Source organism: Schistocerca piceifrons, chromosome 2, assembly GCF_021461385.2.
Source record: "Schistocerca piceifrons isolate TAMUIC-IGC-003096 chromosome 2, iqSchPice1.1, whole genome shotgun sequence".
Taxonomy (NCBI): domain Eukaryota; kingdom Metazoa; phylum Arthropoda; class Insecta; order Orthoptera; family Acrididae; genus Schistocerca; species Schistocerca piceifrons.
The window spans coordinates 1,027,958,817-1,027,976,640 of record NC_060139.1 but is presented as its reverse complement, the minus strand read 5'-3'; the positions used below and the strand labels follow the sequence as shown (position 1 = coordinate 1,027,976,640).

At 38.6% G+C, this 17,824-nt stretch overlaps 1 protein-coding gene across 1 annotated transcript in view; it reads left to right on the top strand.

The window, feature by feature from the left end:
* The window catches only part of LOC124776690 (platelet-activating factor acetylhydrolase-like), a 91,940-nt gene that overhangs the window by 36,465 nt on the left and 37,651 nt on the right, over nt 1-17,824 (top strand). The window contains exons 2-3 of the mRNA XM_047251793.1: nt 6,623-6,720; nt 16,321-16,435. Coding sequence (XP_047107749.1) covers nt 6,623-6,720; nt 16,321-16,435 — 213 coding nt within the window. The remainder of the gene's footprint in view (nt 1-6,622; nt 6,721-16,320; nt 16,436-17,824) is intronic.

The window sequence follows — 17,824 nt, the reverse complement described above, 5'->3', positions numbered from 1 at the left end:
ATTTGTATGAGCGTACAGATTCCATCCTTAACTCACTAATATTATATTACAGGATACTATATTTTTTGTTTTGTGAAGTGCACAATTCTATATTTTTGAACATTTAAAGCAAGCTTCCAATCATTGCACCACTTTTAGATCTCATCAAGGTCCGACTGAATATTTGTACCACTTCATCAGATTGTACTTCGTTGTAGACAGTTATATCATCTGCAAACAGTCTGGGGTTACTATAAACATTGTCCATTAGATCATTAATATACAACATGAATAGCAAGGGACCTGACCCACTCCCCTTCACTCACCTTCCAAGATAACATGCTGTGTCCTCCCTACCAAGAAACCTTCAGTCCAGTCACATATTTTGTCTGGTACCCCATATGACTGCTCTTTTGGTAATAAACATAGGTGTGATAGTGAGTCAAATACTTTTCAGAAATCTAAAAATACAGCATCTACCTGACTGCCTTGATCCATGGCTTTCAAGATGTCACGTGAGGTAAGTACAAGTTGGGTTTCACGTGATCTATAGTTTTGAAATCCATGATGGTTGGCATGGAGGAGGTTGTTCAGTTCACAATATCTCATTGTGTTTGATCTCAGAACATATTGTAAGATTCCACAACAAATGGCTGTGAATTATACTGGATGGTAGTTTTGTGGATCACATCTATCACCCTTCTTGTAAATGGGTTAGACCCGTGCTTTCATCCTTCCACTGGGCCCAGACTTATGTTCTTGGGATCTACAATAGATTATATTTAAAAGAGGAGCTAACTCACCTGCAAACTCAGTATAGAATCTGACTGGGATTCCATTGGGTCGTAGGGCTTTGTTAAATGTTAACAATTTCAGCTGTTTCTCAACAACACTGACACTAACATTTATTACACTCATCTTTTTCATGGTATGAAGATTAAATTGGGGTAGTTCTACAGGGTTTTCCTGTATAAATCATTTGCTTTTCCCTTGCTACTCTCAATTTCAGTTCCTGTCTCATCCACAAGTGATGATTTCTTTGGTGCCACTAACAACCTTTATACATAACCAGAATTCCAGTGGGTTGTGTGAAAGGTCATCTTACAATACCCTGCTTAGAAGTTTCTTTACAGTGGCTGTATACCATGGAGGATCTCTCCCATTATAATCTTGTTCTACTGGGTACATATCTACCCAATGCATGGTCAATTCTTCTTATAAATTTGAACCATAGTTCCTCTATATGCGCCTGTCCTGAGCTAAATTTTCGAGTTCCTATTTGAGATATGACACTACTGCTTTTTTATCTAGTTTACTGAACACACATACTTTTCTACTTTGTTTTAATCACCCTCTGTACTTTGGTAATCTTTGTTGACACAGCTGTATCATGGATACTGATACCATTTTTGATGTGCACATCCTCAAAGAGGTCAGGTCTGTTTGTTACCATTAGATCTAACATACCTCCATTATAAGTGGGGTTCTGAACTATCTGCTCTAAGTACTTTTTCAGAGAAGGTATTTAGTGATGTTTCACAGGATGTCTTGTCACACATACCACAAACAAAATTAAAATTTTCCGAATTGATTGTTGGATGATTAACATCTCCACCAATGATTACAATATGTTTGGGGAACTTACGTACAAGGGAACTGAGGTTTTCTCTGAAGGTTTGGTGACATAAGAATGTGAGTCTGGGAGGTTGATAGAAGTATCCAGTAATGATTTTATGTCCATCTCTGATACTGTGTGTTGCACAAATAATCCCACATGCAGCTTCTGTTTCTTTTGGTGGATTTGAGTGCCTTCTCTAATGCAACAAATACCTCCAATTCCCATTAGCCTGTTGTTAAATTTTTCACAAAAATCTCACTGCTGTCAAATTCAAGTTTCAACCAGCTTCCTATACCTAGCATTATGTGAGCTTCATTGCTTTTCAGGACGACTTAAAAACTGTGGCACTATGTTGCATATTCATCTGCACAGTTCACTACTAGGATTTTAATTCTCTCACCTGCAGGGGGCATTCCTTTGGATCTTACACTAATATTTCCTTGTCTCCTACAGCTGTGTGCACCCTACACCTTACAGCAACTTCTAATGTGTAGTGTGTACCTGAGCCATTTAGGGGCCCTACAGTTCTCATTCCTATGGTTCAAGTCCAGGAAGTCACAACCTAGTTTGTCACTGGACCTTTGAAATCTCTGGTTCAGTCCTGTAAGTCAGCCAATAACCAGGGGCTCAGGATCAGTTCTGGGGACAAAGACACAAACTTTCAGTTTTGTTGAAACTTTGTGCCCAAGGCTGGTCTTTCCAACCTTCTCTGCCAGTCACTGGAATGATCCAAGCATGACCTCAGAGCCCAGAAGACAGGCATTATTTGTTGCAATGTGTACCACAATCTGCAGTTGGTTGTTCCATCAATGACTGCTGAAATGCCCTCCTCAATGAGTTTAATGAGGCTCTCAGGGAAACACAGCGAGTGCACCTGCTGTTCTTTCCTGTCCTTTGCTGCCACTTCCCTAAGAGATATCATTATTCACTGTATGTTTGATCTGCTGGTGATTAACAGACAACTACCCTTTTGCGTTTTCCTCATCTTGACTCAGGACAAAATAGATTTACCTACAAGTGAAATGAGTCCTTATGACTCAGTTTCAGTTTCAGTGAAAGACATGATGTTGAACCTGAATCTTTCCTTGTACCTCTCTACCCAGTACAGAATATCTAGACCTATCTTTGACATGCCACTTACAGTCATGTGGACAAGTAATGGCAGATCCCGTACTTCATGCAGAGAAGACAGGATCCACAGGAGAGGATAGTACTTTATGTACCTATGGTACACAACTCTCACAGGCTCTCCTAAAACACCAATTTGCGGGAGCTGCCGGTAATTTTACAGTAGTCAGGACGATTTCCAAATGCTTATGAACATCACCTAATTCATCCCCTGTTTGAGAACAGTATTTGTAATGGGGTTTCATTGTGACTGGTCCATTGTTGTACAGGACAGTGAACAAATAACTTTAAATTAAGTTTGCTGATTATCTTTTTATCTGGTGAGCTAAAAATATTACTAATTCCCTTTCATCACTGTGGAAACTACAGGAAAATTACTTGAATTTGTTGTCAACGACCATCCAAGAACAGTGTCTTAAGGTACTTAATTTCAGTTATGTATTGTCTTTCCTTAGCAATGTTTACTATATACTTGTAAACTACAGATCAACTGTATGAAATTTCAGAGTTGTGCAGACTCAAAAAGGAAGAGACTACAGGTGATTGTCTGTTAAACAGTCTGGGATGATAAAACTGACTGCTTCATTAGTGCTTTGCAAAAGGAGAAGGATATATGCTGTGAATAATCTCGGCCTTGCTCTTCTTTGATCACGCTATCAGCAGTAGAAATAATAAACTACATTCATTGCAGTCACACATAGTAAACCATTACATTATCACATAATACTCACACTTTGCAAGTGGTGCTTCTATTGTATGTATGTTAAGGAAAATTTTATAGGTGAGCTACCTACATTTTTAAGTTGAATTTTCTAGCCAAAATTCCAACATAACTTTAGATCTAAGGTAAATTGGATTTCATCATATTGGACAGCATAACTGGTGAAATCAAAATTGACACATAATCTTGTAGAAGTGCAGACACACCTTCAGACAACGCTTTCATCACTTTTTCCGATATTGCTTTAGCACATTACATCAGGAGTCCATCCTAAAAGTCTTATGTCTCAGAGATCACTTGAAATTTTGTTTTTGTGGTTTGCTGGTGGAGATTATTGATTATGATAGGTAGAGTTCACCCAAACAAAGATTGCTGGTTGGGTGCATAATGTGGTTCTAGCACCAAAAGTGAACATCTTCTTATGATATTAATTACTAGGTAACTTATTTGAGGAGCAACAAAACACAAGTCAGAACAATGATTGAACCGCGGGAATGCTACGGTCGCAGGTTCGAATCCTGCCTCGGGCATGGATGTGTGTGATGTCCTTAGGTTAGTTAGGTTTAATTAGTTCTAAGTTCTAGGGGACTGATGACCACAGAAGTTAAGTCCCATAGTGCTCAGAGCCATTTGAACCATTTTAGAACAATGATTCCAGCAGGATAACAGCTATGTGGCAGAATGGAGAAGACAATGTGGTACAGAACACACCTTTGTCATTTGCTGCTGGGACACTAAATTATTCTTCATGTTCTGAATAAACATTTCACCACAATAATATTGTAACACTGTATTAACAGGGTACATCACATTACATTCACATTTAAAAAAAGAAAAGAAAAAAGAAACTCTTCACTTTGTAACTCGGATAAAGGAGCATTTTCTGTTGGTACTGGTCATTGTAAGAACACCTAGTGAGCAGTCTTTGCTTGGGCCTAATCCATCTAATAATGACAAAGAAATTGAAATTATCTTCTGAAACACAAAAAGTCACCTGATCCCTCATATAAAAGACACATAATATATTTGTGGGTTCTATGCAACATGCAACCTATAATTTCAGAAATTTTTCTTTTCACGAGGTACTCAATCTCAGAATTTTGACTCAAGTACTGATGTCTTAACAAATTGTTGAAAACAATAACCAATGTACACAAGGTCATTTCATTTAAGAGACACCCAAATCTTACATCATTTTATGTAATCAAATTTTGAAATTATTTTTCTCTTTCTTTAAACATTAATTACCTAGAAAACTTATCTTTGCAGACAGCAAGATCCATACTATCCAGGATAATATGGAGCCAAGACAACATGGATACAATTATCAGAAATTTGCTATTCATGTTTATTAAAATTCTTCATAGTCTCCAAAATCTCAGTATAATTATTTATAATAATAATGATAATGGCATGTGACGAGGGCCTCCCATCGGGTAGACCGCTCGCCTGGTGCAAGTCTTTCGATTTGATGCCACTTCGGTGACTTACGCATTGTTATTTATAATTTATGTAGTTACAAAAAATGTCACATGTCACCACTGAAAAAGTAACATGTATCATTTACTTGTTACTCACCCAGAAACTGACAAATTATGTACAGACGTATTTGAAACATGCTGTACTTCATATCACATGCTTTCAGTTAACTTTCAGGACAGTTTTGTGTTTTTCACTCATATCTTCCCAGTCAACTGTCCTCATTTTCCAGAGAGTCAAAACATTGGTATAGTGGTGTGAATTTTCTCCTGCATACTCTACTAAAAGATCACTGCATTTAAGTGCCTCAGCAGGCATGATAATGGGTTCCTTGTCTTTGCTCTATTCCTCTGCTAAACATACTTTCTTCACCATATCCACTTCAGTTAACTGCTCAAATTGCAGCTGGTAGGCTATTACCATTTAACCATTCATCATCTACATCTTGACAGTCATAACTTTGTATTATAAATGAAACTATTTGTTCTATTTATAACAATTCATTTGGCCTTGTTTTTATTCTAACAAAAATCCACACTGCTGTACTACATTTAAGCTGACTACATAATTTTTCAACAACAACAATTTATATCCATCAAATTGTTAAATGTAACTAACATCAGAATATCAATATCAATACAAAAATGGATATGTAAAGTATACTTTTCACAAGGTGTACCACCAAGAAACAAAAATGGGAAGTGTAATGTCTCTGTCATTTGAAGCTGAGGCTTTTCACAGTATGTGGTTACAGGATAAACATGCACATAATTGCCTACCTCAATAAAAATAAAACTCACCAGTGCATTAAATAAAACTTGATGGTGCTTGTTGATCTTAAGAGGTTCTGTATGTGTATTACATCAATCACATCAAAGTGGAAATATACAAAGGCTTAAAGGAGAATTGAATGGTGTATGATGCTTCTGGGAAAATAGTTTTATGTTATGCTAATTCCTACAGAAGATCCATAAATCTACTGGAATATGCGGAGAGTCAAACACATGTTTCTCAGAACTGTGACAGGACTCTTCAAGTAAAAATAAATGCCAAAGATTGAATCATTTGGGAAATGGAACACTTTCTTTCAACTAGTTCTAATACAGAATGTTGACACAACAAGCATTCAGAGAGTAATCCCAGTCTTAAGTAGAAAATCTGCACAACTATTCTCCTATTTCACACCTGAATTAGTTCTTTAGTTACCGATGTTATATTTGACATATTTATGTAATTTAAATTTTGACACTTGTATTTTTTCTACTAAATTTTAGAGACATTTCTAATCTACAAGTCTCTATTGTTTTCCTCCTAGATAAATTATTGTCATCAGTGAATTATATCTAGCTATTTTATGCAGCCACTTCTGATTCAATGTTTCCACTATGATGGAAATTAAAACAATAAGTAATGAAAAAATAATATTACCAAGGGCTATATGTAGTGATTAATGCACATCTTTGCATGCTGCTTTCTCATATCCATAAAAGCAAAAGTTAAAAATAGTATACAAACAGCATTTAGACTCTAATAATGAGACTACTAATTACTTTCATGTTAGTGACAGACTTCTGGAACAGTAATTTCTGTCAACAAAATAAGACTTTATAACATCAGTCTCAGTTTCTTTCAATATATGCTGTACATTTAAAAATGTTTAACACTTATGTGTATTTATAAGTATGCTTTTCTTGCAGGTCCATATATTCCAGGATGCACCGACATAATGACTGGGTACTCTCAAGGAGGATGTTTATTGAGGCTGTATTATCCCACATCACTCCCACACAATGTGGTATGTTATTGACGTAGTTTCATGTTTATATCACATGCGCAAATAATTGCTGCATACCTTTTCTTACACAGTCCAATTACAAATATGTGGACACCTATTAGTGGACATTATTAACATATTGTGTGTTCATCATTCGTATTTGTGATAGCTTAAACTCTGCTGGGGACTTTTTAATAAGCTGTCTAGATGTCTGTGGAGGAATGGTATCCCATTCTTCCTTGAGAGCCAAAGACAGAGAATATAGTGATTGTGAATGCTGGGGTCTAGTGCAGTCAGCATGGTAACTCACTCCAAATGTGTTCCATTGGGTTCAGATTGAGACTCTGGACAGGAACGGTGTTGTCCACAAACCATTTCCTCACATATGGTGCTTTATGACAGGGTGCATTGTCACGCTGATACAAACAATCATTATCTGCAAACTGATCCTCTATTGTATACAGTACATGATGCTGTAAAATATGTTCATATCCTTTAACAGTTATCATTTTCATAGGTGCAATTAGTTGACCATACCCTAACCATGATAAACACCCCAATACCATAACACCATCTCTTTTGTGCTTCAATGTTGACATTGCACATGATGGCAGGTGACTTTCTCAAGGTATTTGCCAGAACCAAATCCTTTCCTTGGATTTCCACAGGGTATAGAATGATCCATCAGTCTCAGCACTTATTTCCAGTCATCCATTGTCCAGTGGCACTGCTCTTCATATCACCTCAAGTTTCACTTAGCACTGACTGCAGACATGTGTTGCATATGAGGAGATGCCAACCCATCGTACCCCATTTGTTTTAACTCTCTAGCACCCCTAATTGTACTAGCTAGACTGCTGATAAAACTTTGGAACACATAAGTGATTCCTTCCATTGATAAGTGATATTTTACAACCACCCTCTGCAATGCTCCATGTCCATCAGTATATGAGGTCTGTCTGGTCGTAGCTTACCTGCTGTTGTTCCTCCACATTTCCATTTCACAGTAACCTCACCAATGTTCTACTTGAGTAGCTTTATAAGTGTTGAAATATCCCTGATGTATTGAGTACTCAGGTGACATCCAGTGACTATTTGACTTTTGAAGTTACCGAGCTTTCCTTACTGACCCATTCTGCTGTTACTGCTTTTTGACTGGCAACAGTCCCCACCTCCTTTTGTAGTGGCAGATCCACCTCTTGTAACATTTTGTGGTCAGTTCTGTGTTATGTGAGGTATCTAGATACTTTTTAAATCTATTTTTAAAGAGCACTTATAGCATCACAGCAGACCTCATTTATCCGCAACAACACACAAGTATTTCACAGTCCTACATATCTTTTTCATGAGACAGTTGTATTCAGTATAAGCATATTGTTATGCTTGTGTTGTTATCAAAGCAGAACCACAAACAATTCAATAAAGAATTGTGAAAAATACGGCGTACAGTGGGTAGACATACAAACTTGAAGCTGATCATTGTAATTCAGATTTTGAGCTTCTGCTCTTCAGAGGGCTACATTTTCACCTTTCTTCAAATTATGACTCTACAGACTTACGATACACAGATCTGTAATCTGGGCATTGTGTATTATTCAAGTTCCTTCATTGATGATGGCATACAGCTGCATTTCATGGGCTTTTCAGAAAAGTTTAGACTTTGTACTTGTTGATATTACATAGTCTTATTGTAGCAGCACAGATGAACAATATTTTTCAGATTTAAACACAATGTTGTCCACATTCCATATCAGCAGTGTATGTTCCTTTTCTTTTTACCAGCTGTTCCAAGTCTTTCATTTACTAGCTCTTTCTCCATTTGCTTCCTGTATTTAATGTTTATTTCCAAAGCATAATTCCAATCAATAGATGCAACTTTCCTAAAGGGCTCCATAATGCACCCTTGTATTGGAGCTCCCAGTAACTAGAATCATGTATGTTTGCCTGAATCCTACTGTAGGAGTGGCCAGTTGTCCACTCATAGGGTGAATGTGCAAGGCCAGTTGGCCAATCCCCACACTGACCGTCCAGCACGTACATGTTACAACCTGCCACTCGCATTGCTGTGAGGACGGTTGTCCCGCATCAGGTATGCCAGAAGGTGCCTTGGCAGCAAAGCCAGTAGGTGAAATAAGTGACACTGGAGGCGTCCCATGCAACGTGCCAGTTTCTTCACCAGTGCTTTATGCCGATGCAGCAGGTGACTGCCTGTAGCCAGCAGCATCTTCAGATGCTCCTCCTGCTTGTACACACTACATGCACACTCCCTATCCATCCTACTGTTAAAATTTGAATGAGAAAACAGATCTGTGCTTTCAAACTTGCAGAAACACACATGCAAGTTACTAGACAACAATGAACCTGTCACTGACAGTCATTCTTTGTGTGTTGGCAGATGCAAAGGATGTACTCTCGTGGCAGTTTGCGAAACGAGGCTGGCACCTGACAAGGAAATGCAAATGGGGGAGGTTACTTAAGAATTAAAACAGAATATAATAACCACCCCTATTGTCTTTTTTGTATGGATTTGCACTACCAGATTTTTTAGGATTGCAAACACATGCTACTAGACTGAGACTGTTGACGAGGCTACTTCACTGTATGCTAGCTGACATAATAAAAATTCTTTTCTTCTCATCACAGCACTTCACTAAGTCACAATATATGTAACTTGTACCTATTCATGTATCTTTTTAAGTTCCCTTATCTACCACTGCCTGACTCATGTAACACTAGATTTGTTTTTCCTTCTGATGACATATCCCTGAAAAATCCCCAGCCAGAAATATGAAGGAGAAAGTATTTTACTTCCAGAATACAGGGTGATTTTAATTAAAGTTCCAGTTTCAAAACACAGTAAAAGAACAACTACCGCTCAGAATGATGTTAAATTTGAATGGAATATTATCGAAGAAGGAGGAAACATTATGGAAACAAAACAAATTTAACAAACATTTTACCACTAGATGGCACTGTGAATGGCAGAATATGCAAAATTAAAGATTTGTGTTATGTTGCTGTTTCTCATTCACATCTGAGATACTTGGCATGACTATCTCAGTGTAGGTGTGTGTGTTGCTGGTGAAGCTCTGTTACAAGAACAGTGACAATAAGCTCTTTGGAAGTTCTGGACACACAAAGGTATTAAAAAAAGCATTGGACAGTGTCTGCCAAGTGTCTGGAAAAAAAGATTACAAAATATGAAAAGACAGGTTTTTTTGGAGTGCAATGTGGCAGAGGAAGGAAAACAATTGATCTGACATCAGTAGAAGATGGAGGCCACAGTATTGCAGGAGGGGTGGAGCAGTGGAGTGCAAACATGCAATACACAGGGAATTGCCCAAGCTTTGGACATGTCTGTCAGCATGGTGCCTCAAACTCTACAAAATATCCTGCATTGTCATCCATACAAAATTACTCATGTTCAGGAGTTGCTCCATGCTGATCTGTCAGTAAGATAAATGTTTGCCTCAGAATTTTTTGCTCACATTGAGGTGGACAATGAATGGCCATGGAACATTCTGTGGATAGATGAAGCCTGTTTCCACATTAAAGGACATGTCAAAACATGGATTTTCAGAATATGGGCAATGGAAAATCCACTCACCCCCATCAACCAGTACCGCTTCATTCTGCAAAGATAACTGTGTGTTGCAACCTGATAGCAACATTTATGGTAGGGCCAAATTTTTTTGAGGAGATGGGTCTTCTGGGTTGTATTACCTGTACGATCACTGGTAAACACTATTAATGTCTTTTGCATGCAAACATAATTTGAACCATTCAGTAGTGTGGATGTGCTCACACATCAACCAGTACCACTTCATTCTGCAAACATAACTCTGTGGTGTGACTTGATAGCAACATTTATTGTAGGGCCATATTTATGTATTTATATTTTTTATTTTAAAGAGATGGATCCTGTGGGTCTTATTGCCTGTACCATCACTGGTAAAGACTGTAAATGTCTTTTGCACACCAACAACATTTGAACCATTCAGTACTGTGGATGTATGGGTTGGATCATTTATATGCAAGACTGCACTCCCCTGCACATTGCACAACCAGTGAAGAAGCTGCTGCAGAAGCATTTTGGAAATGCTAGTATTAGCAGTTGCCATTTCCCTAACGTCTAGCTGTTTAGGTCACCTGATTTTAATCCATGTGACTTCTGGTGGTGGGGTTATCTGAAAGATGCTGTGTGCAGTGGTCCAATTATGAACATAGCTGAACTAAAGACATGCATTGCATAGTGCTTTCTGAACGTGACTCCCGAGACACCCTGTTCTGTTGTGGAACATGCTGTTTCTCAATTTCAACCTGTGGCAGAAAACAATGGACAGCATATTGAACATGTCTTGTGCCAGTCTCATGACAGGTAGAAACCGATGTCTTTTTGCTTTTTATGCAGTTTTGGCCCCCAAACAATTAAAAACCAATATCATTTTGCTCTTGTGTGGTTGTTGGAATCAGGACAATTAAAAAGCAATTTCTCCCATCTAGTGTGGTACAACCTTGCCATGGTGGATGGGCTTACCAAACTAACAGTGCCACAACTGTTGAATGCCAAGCTTGTGTGGTGATGCCTGGTCTTTCAAGCAGCTGCAGGGGTGGCTACCGGATGTCATGGTGGCCCACGAAGTTTGACATTTGTTTATGATGGATTCTAGTTGGGAGCAGTTGATCCATCATTCCAGTCACATGTTTCTGTGACCTGTTGGACCCTTGGCACTGCTGTCTCCAAGCCAACCAGGTAACGGGGTCAGTCACAGCTTTGTTCCAGAGGCAGACTCCCAATTGTGACAGCATGTCACCCCATGCCACTCTTTGTCATCCTCCACTGTGGAATAGAGCATGACGAGGGATAGTTCCCATGACTGCCAGTGTGAAGCCCATTGAATTTGAATGGGTCCCCTCCTTCCTCCACTCCCCAGTGAATGGAACCTTACTCCCACCATTGCCAGCAGACCAACCGTTACCCCCAGTGTCTGCAATGTTCTACCCCTCCCACACAAGAAGCTGCACTAATTTTGTCTCCTTTGGTGGTCAATCTGCTGCCAAGGTATCTCGCATTCACATGTTTCATGCCAGAGGTTGCGGCACAAACCTGGCCATTTTCAGGTTATGTGGCCTTTTCAAGGGGTATTCCCAACAGTGAATATCAAATTGTTGAAGGTGAGCTGGCTTGGGTATTGCAGCAGAAAAGGGCAGAATGCTAACATGGAGGGCATGCACAAGGTGTTTCATGGGTAGAGCCACTGACCCACGTGTTTACCTGTCAGCAGCAGTGGGCCTGGTCCACCAGTTCTTACATGGACATCAACTATCACGGACCTGGTCTTCGCCTTGCACTGTGCTCTGTTTTCCATGTGCTTAGTTACTCAGTTGTTTACACTAGTGATGTTGTGCTTGCTCCGAGCTCATCTCTATGTGGTGTTTGTGTTCTCTGCTCTCCTTTCAATTGACTCGCATATCAAGTTTCATTCCCTCTTCGCAGATTCAGCTCCCCTGGCTTGTAGACAAGCCACTATCAGCAAGAATACTAATATTTTGTGCTGACAGTGATGGTATCATGGCATTGTCATGCCTGTGGAGATACAAAAACCTACTTAACATTTGAGCTCCCAGGGACAAGTAGTCTCATCCTCTGTGCTTGTTTGGAACTTTCAGGAAGATCAATCCCACTTATACTTTCAGCATTGGGCAATACCTCAATTCTGTTTTTAACATGTAGGGGGATAGCTGTGCAGTCAGTAGGCTTTTTTACCTCCATAACCTTGCCATTCACTGTCAGGTAAGTGTCAACTGGCCAGGACAAGTGAATCTGAAGGTGCTAAGACATCAGAGATTCAGGTGAAACTATAGGCTCCAGGGGTGCAAAAGCATTCATCTCAAGTACCCCAATGCCACCGCAGCCCAACGCAACAGCCTGAAGCATGTTGACCATGACTAACACACCTTACAGCTACTTACAGGCAGTAAACAATTCTCCCTGCATCCATACACAACAGGTACTGTTCCTATCCATCCCTAACCAGTTTTTGGCAAAACTATACCTAATATAACTCTAACCCAAGGAGTTGTTCCTGCAATCTAAGTTCTGCCTTTTTTTTTAATTCACTTCTTCACAAATGCACTTGAGACAAAAAATAAACTAAATCCTGTGTATATTCAGAAACTGATGCTGTCTTAACTACATTACAGAATTTCAGAACTTCTAATATAGTTGATTTAATAGCCTAGTTTTACCCAGTAAATGTGACAGAAAAATTGTGTGTAATAAAGCCAGCCTTGAGTGGGAATTTAGAATTTTCTTAGCTTTGGCTGTTCAACTGAAACAATTACCTTGAACCAGTGTAACCAGGAACTGAGTTATGTGGCATAACAGGTATTAGCTAGGGAATTTAGGCTGAATTCACACAATTTCACGTCCTTGTCATTGACTGACTGCCATTTATTGCTGCAGCTCTGCAACAGTGCATTTTCAGCCCATGGTTATCTGGCAAATTTCACTCTATTTTAAATTGCGTGTCTTCCTCTGCATTATTTATTTATTTACTTGTTTATTTATATCCCATAAATCCAATACTGTGAGGAATTCGCATGGATGTAGGACGTGTCAGAATTATTACAAATAATACAAAAGGAATACATAAAAGTATCTCTTGCAAGGGGATATCTGGTATAAGACAAAATACACATTAATAGGTATCGAAAAAATTACATTAAAAAATATGGTAGATCTTAATAGCTAAATGAAAGACACAGTAATGTTAACAGGGATTGTGAGTATCATAATGCACAATGACATGAGCTGTTGTTTAAATTTAGGAAGCTTGTGGATAAGTAATTTCAGTGATGGTGGGAGACCATTGAACACCTTGCAGCTCATGTAATGGACTCCTTTTTGTACAATAGTAAGGTTTTTTGATTCATAATGGAGGTCATCTTCCTCCTGGTATCGTGGGTATGGTATGAATCATTGGTTTTGTATGATTGTCCATTTTTACCAATGAAACATAACAGGGAGTAGAATATATTGTCATGCAGTTGTCGGTACACCTAATTTTCTGAAAAGGTTCCTACAAGAATGTTATCCTAATAACTCTCTTTTGGGCAATGAATATTTTTTTGGGTAGTGGCTGATTACCCCAGAAAACTATACCATACAGCAATAATGCATGGAAATAACTAAAATAAGCAGTTTTTGTTTTGTCTCAGTCACATATAGTGGAAATAATATGCACAGCAAATGTTGCTGAGCTGAGTTTTTTGTGGAGGTGCAAAATATGTTCAGACCATTTTAGACTGTTGTCAGTGTGAACACCCAGAAACTTGGTTGACTCAACTTGTAGTAACTCACTACCATTCAATATAATACTTAATTGATCCTCAACTTTTTTCCTTACTTGGAAATGCACAAACTGGGTCTTATTAACATTTAGTGATAACCCATTATTTACAAACCAATTACATACTTCACTAAAGACAATATTGGCCGATTCCTCAAGATTGAGGTTGGGAATTTTGTTGATGAGGATAGAGGTGTCATCAGCAAAAGGAGTAAAGTGAGTTGTAAAGCTAGTATGCAAGGGAAGGTCATTGATAAAGATGAGGTAGAGAAGGGGGCCAAGTACAGAGCCCTGAGGAACACCACAGCCAATAGAGCCCCAGCTAGATGACACAGAGTACCCCTCAGAGTCGTTCAACATGACCTTCTGCTCTCTTCCAGCTAGGTAGGATTTAATCCATGAGCCAACTGCGCCACTTATATCATAATATTCAGCCTTTGATAAAAGGATTTCATGATTAACACTATCAAAGGCCTTAGAAAGGTCACAGAAGATACCAACAGGAGATAATTTATTATTAAAAGACTCTAAGATTTGATGGGTGAAGGAAAAAATAGCTTGTTCTGTTGATACACCCTGTTGAAATCCGAACTGGCTACTGTTTAATACCTTATAATGCATGAGGTGTTCAATAAGTCTTTTCTGAACCAATTTCTCAAGAATTTTAGAAAAGGTCGTTAAAAGGGAGATAGCCCGATAGTTGGTAACGTTGGCTTTATCGCCTTTTTTAAAGAGAGGTTTGACAATAGCATACTTTAGTCTCTCAGGAACAATCCTGTGCTGGATGGATTCGTTGAATATGTGGCACAGTATTTTGCTTATCAGCTTATAACACTCCTTCAGTAATCTTGAAGAGATACTATCTATGCCAACAGAATTCTTGCTCTTCATCTCTCTAATTATATTCTCAATTTCATGTACTGTGACAGGAGACACTTTAATCATTGGTTTTTTTTTATTAATAGCTTTGTGAAGGGATAACATGGCTTCATTAACAGAACTTATTTTTTCTGGTTTGTACTTCTGATGCCAGAAAGTGGTTATCAGGGTTTTTTCTCCTCCCCATGGAAAAACCCCTGATTCAGAACTGATTGATTCGAATACCACAGTGAATTACTAGGCCATGTTGTATTGGAGGTGGTGTGCCTTTGAAATGACTTACTCAACCATTTATGGAGGGACTTTCAGCTTAATCATGGTGCAACTAGTTATTTTTTTACATAAACAATTCATTACCAGTGGGGAGAGAAGTGATAGGTGAAATCTTGGGATCTAATGAAGATTTAATCCCAGGCCTTTAAATTTTTTGTCTGACACTTAGCCTTTGATGCACACTAATTGTTACATAGAAGAACCAAAATGAATGAGAACCTTTGAATGTGTCAATAACTTATTTGATAACAAATGTCAGATATTAGCTGTTGCTCTTTACATTTTTCCACAAGTAGAAAATCTGCCATTCTTGATTGTTTTACTTGTTTTGTAACTGTATGTTTCTACACATATTTCAGTCTAAGAAGTTCCTGTTTTTCATCTTCTGCATTAAAAACCTGTAGTACCAATTATAAGCCATAACACATACCACATTTGAGATCAATTATGCCTGTCTAGAATTCCATTACTTTTCCCAGTATGTTTGATTTTCCCATGTCTGATCATAAATAACACATTCCTGATGAACTGCAGTAATCATAGTAGTAACAACAGGGGAAAAACTAGAATCAGATGTAAATGACTGTAATATATCTGGTGGGTTACTTCTGGTTAAGCTAATAAGACAATATAGGAGTCCATAATAAGCTAGTTCTTAGAAAGGTAAGGTATATTATTACAGTTGTACTACTTGAGAGAAATCACTGCTTCTTGTTGCAAATCAAGTGTTATAAGCAATGAGTACAGGAGAAAAATATGATGTGGTGCCAACAGAAGGTCCAGTAAGAGAGAAAGCAGGAAAGGTTGAATGGAACAGCATCTTAGATAATTGTAAGAAAGTAATATTTAATATGACTTCTTAATAATTTAAGAAGTAAAAGTAACAATTCGTTTAACTATATAACTATGAAAAAGGATTTGCCTTTTGATGACTGAACACCTCCATCATTCCAGAAAAATAGCTCCTTCACAAATGAGAATACCTGTGTGAGGCATCATGGACTGCTGCTTGTTGCACTTGTATTAAAAAAAAAAAGTCAAATTCTGGTTTCGTTAAATGTATGGAAATTTCTGAAATGGATTACTCTAGCAGCTCATTATTTTTCATATTTTACAGGATCATTCCAGCAAGTGGTTCTCTTGGATGCCAAGTAATGAGTATCTTGATGGATTTGCCTATGTTATGGGACTGTGGAGGTTTCTTTTCCGGCTTGTGTATTACCTGCTGGCAGGTTAGTAGCAGACAGTGATTTATTCTTACCATCACTATTAGTTTAAGGGAAAACATTTAAGTTATCACATACTTATTCTCCCCCAACTTCTTCCACTTGTCTCCTCATTCTCTCAGTTGATTTCAGTGTCCTCCATAGTTGGCAAGTGAGTTATATGTAAATACAAAGAGTGTGTAAGACAATGGAAATACACTGTCCAGTCACATTAATGTGAGCACCTGTCAAGAGCCTGAATAACCACCTTTTGCAGCATGGACTGCTGTGAGACATGCAGGAAGAGAGTCTGTGAGGTTCTCGAAGGTACTAACAGGGATGTAGAGCCACGCCGACTCCAGTGCCGTTGCCTGCTGCACTACGTATCTTGGTAGAGCACCCATCAAGTGATCGAGATGGTCTCACAGATTCTTGATAGGGTTTAAATCTGGGGACTTTTGGAATAAACTCATCCTGATGCTCTTCGAACCATGCACCTACACTGCAATCTGTGTGACATGTTGCAATGTCCTGCTGATAGATGCTATCAATCCTGAGGAAAGACAAACGTATGTAGGGGGGATATGGTCTCAAAGGATAGATGCATACACGTGGCCATTTTGGCTTCCAGAATTATGAGATCACCCAGGGAATGACGCAGAAACATTTCTAGATGGAAATGCTCCCTCCTCTGGTGTGGATCCTACCGACAATTGTTGCAGGGTATTTGCTTTCAGACATTGTACGCTGTACATGCCAGTGACCACCCGTCCCATGAAGTGTAAACCATGGTTCATCTGAAAAGGCCACCTGTCACCGTGCAGCAGATATCCGGTAGTGGTCTTAGTGTGCAAATTCCAGACTTTCTCACTGATGCACTGCAATAAGGATGGGTGCATGAACCAGACACCTGCTGCAGAGGCTCCTTATCAGTTAAATTTGCTGAACGGCTGTTGAGGAGACAGTGTTGGTAGACCCTTGGTTCATGTGGATAGTCAGTTGCTTAACATTTACACATCTATTTGGCCACACACATCTCTGCAGCCTCATTCACCCCTGTCATCTATGCCTCATAGTTTTTGGACGTAGCATAAATCTCTCTGTTTCCACAGTACACCAATGAATTGCACTGTTTTCCATGTCCTCCATGACACATTTTATGTACTCTCCACTGCTAGTGCTGCCATCTGTAATTGGTTATTACATGTTGGTGTCAAACTAAGGCAGTGATCACATTAATGTAACTGGAATGTGTATCATGCCACTGGAAAGTTTCTCATAGCTGGTACCATGTGTAGTGGTTCTCTTTAAGTGTCTTTCACTGCCACAGTATTATTAGATATTTCACTTTTTTTTTCTTATTTTCTTTTTCTTTTTTTTTCTGTATACAGTATATCAACATTTCATGTGCAACAG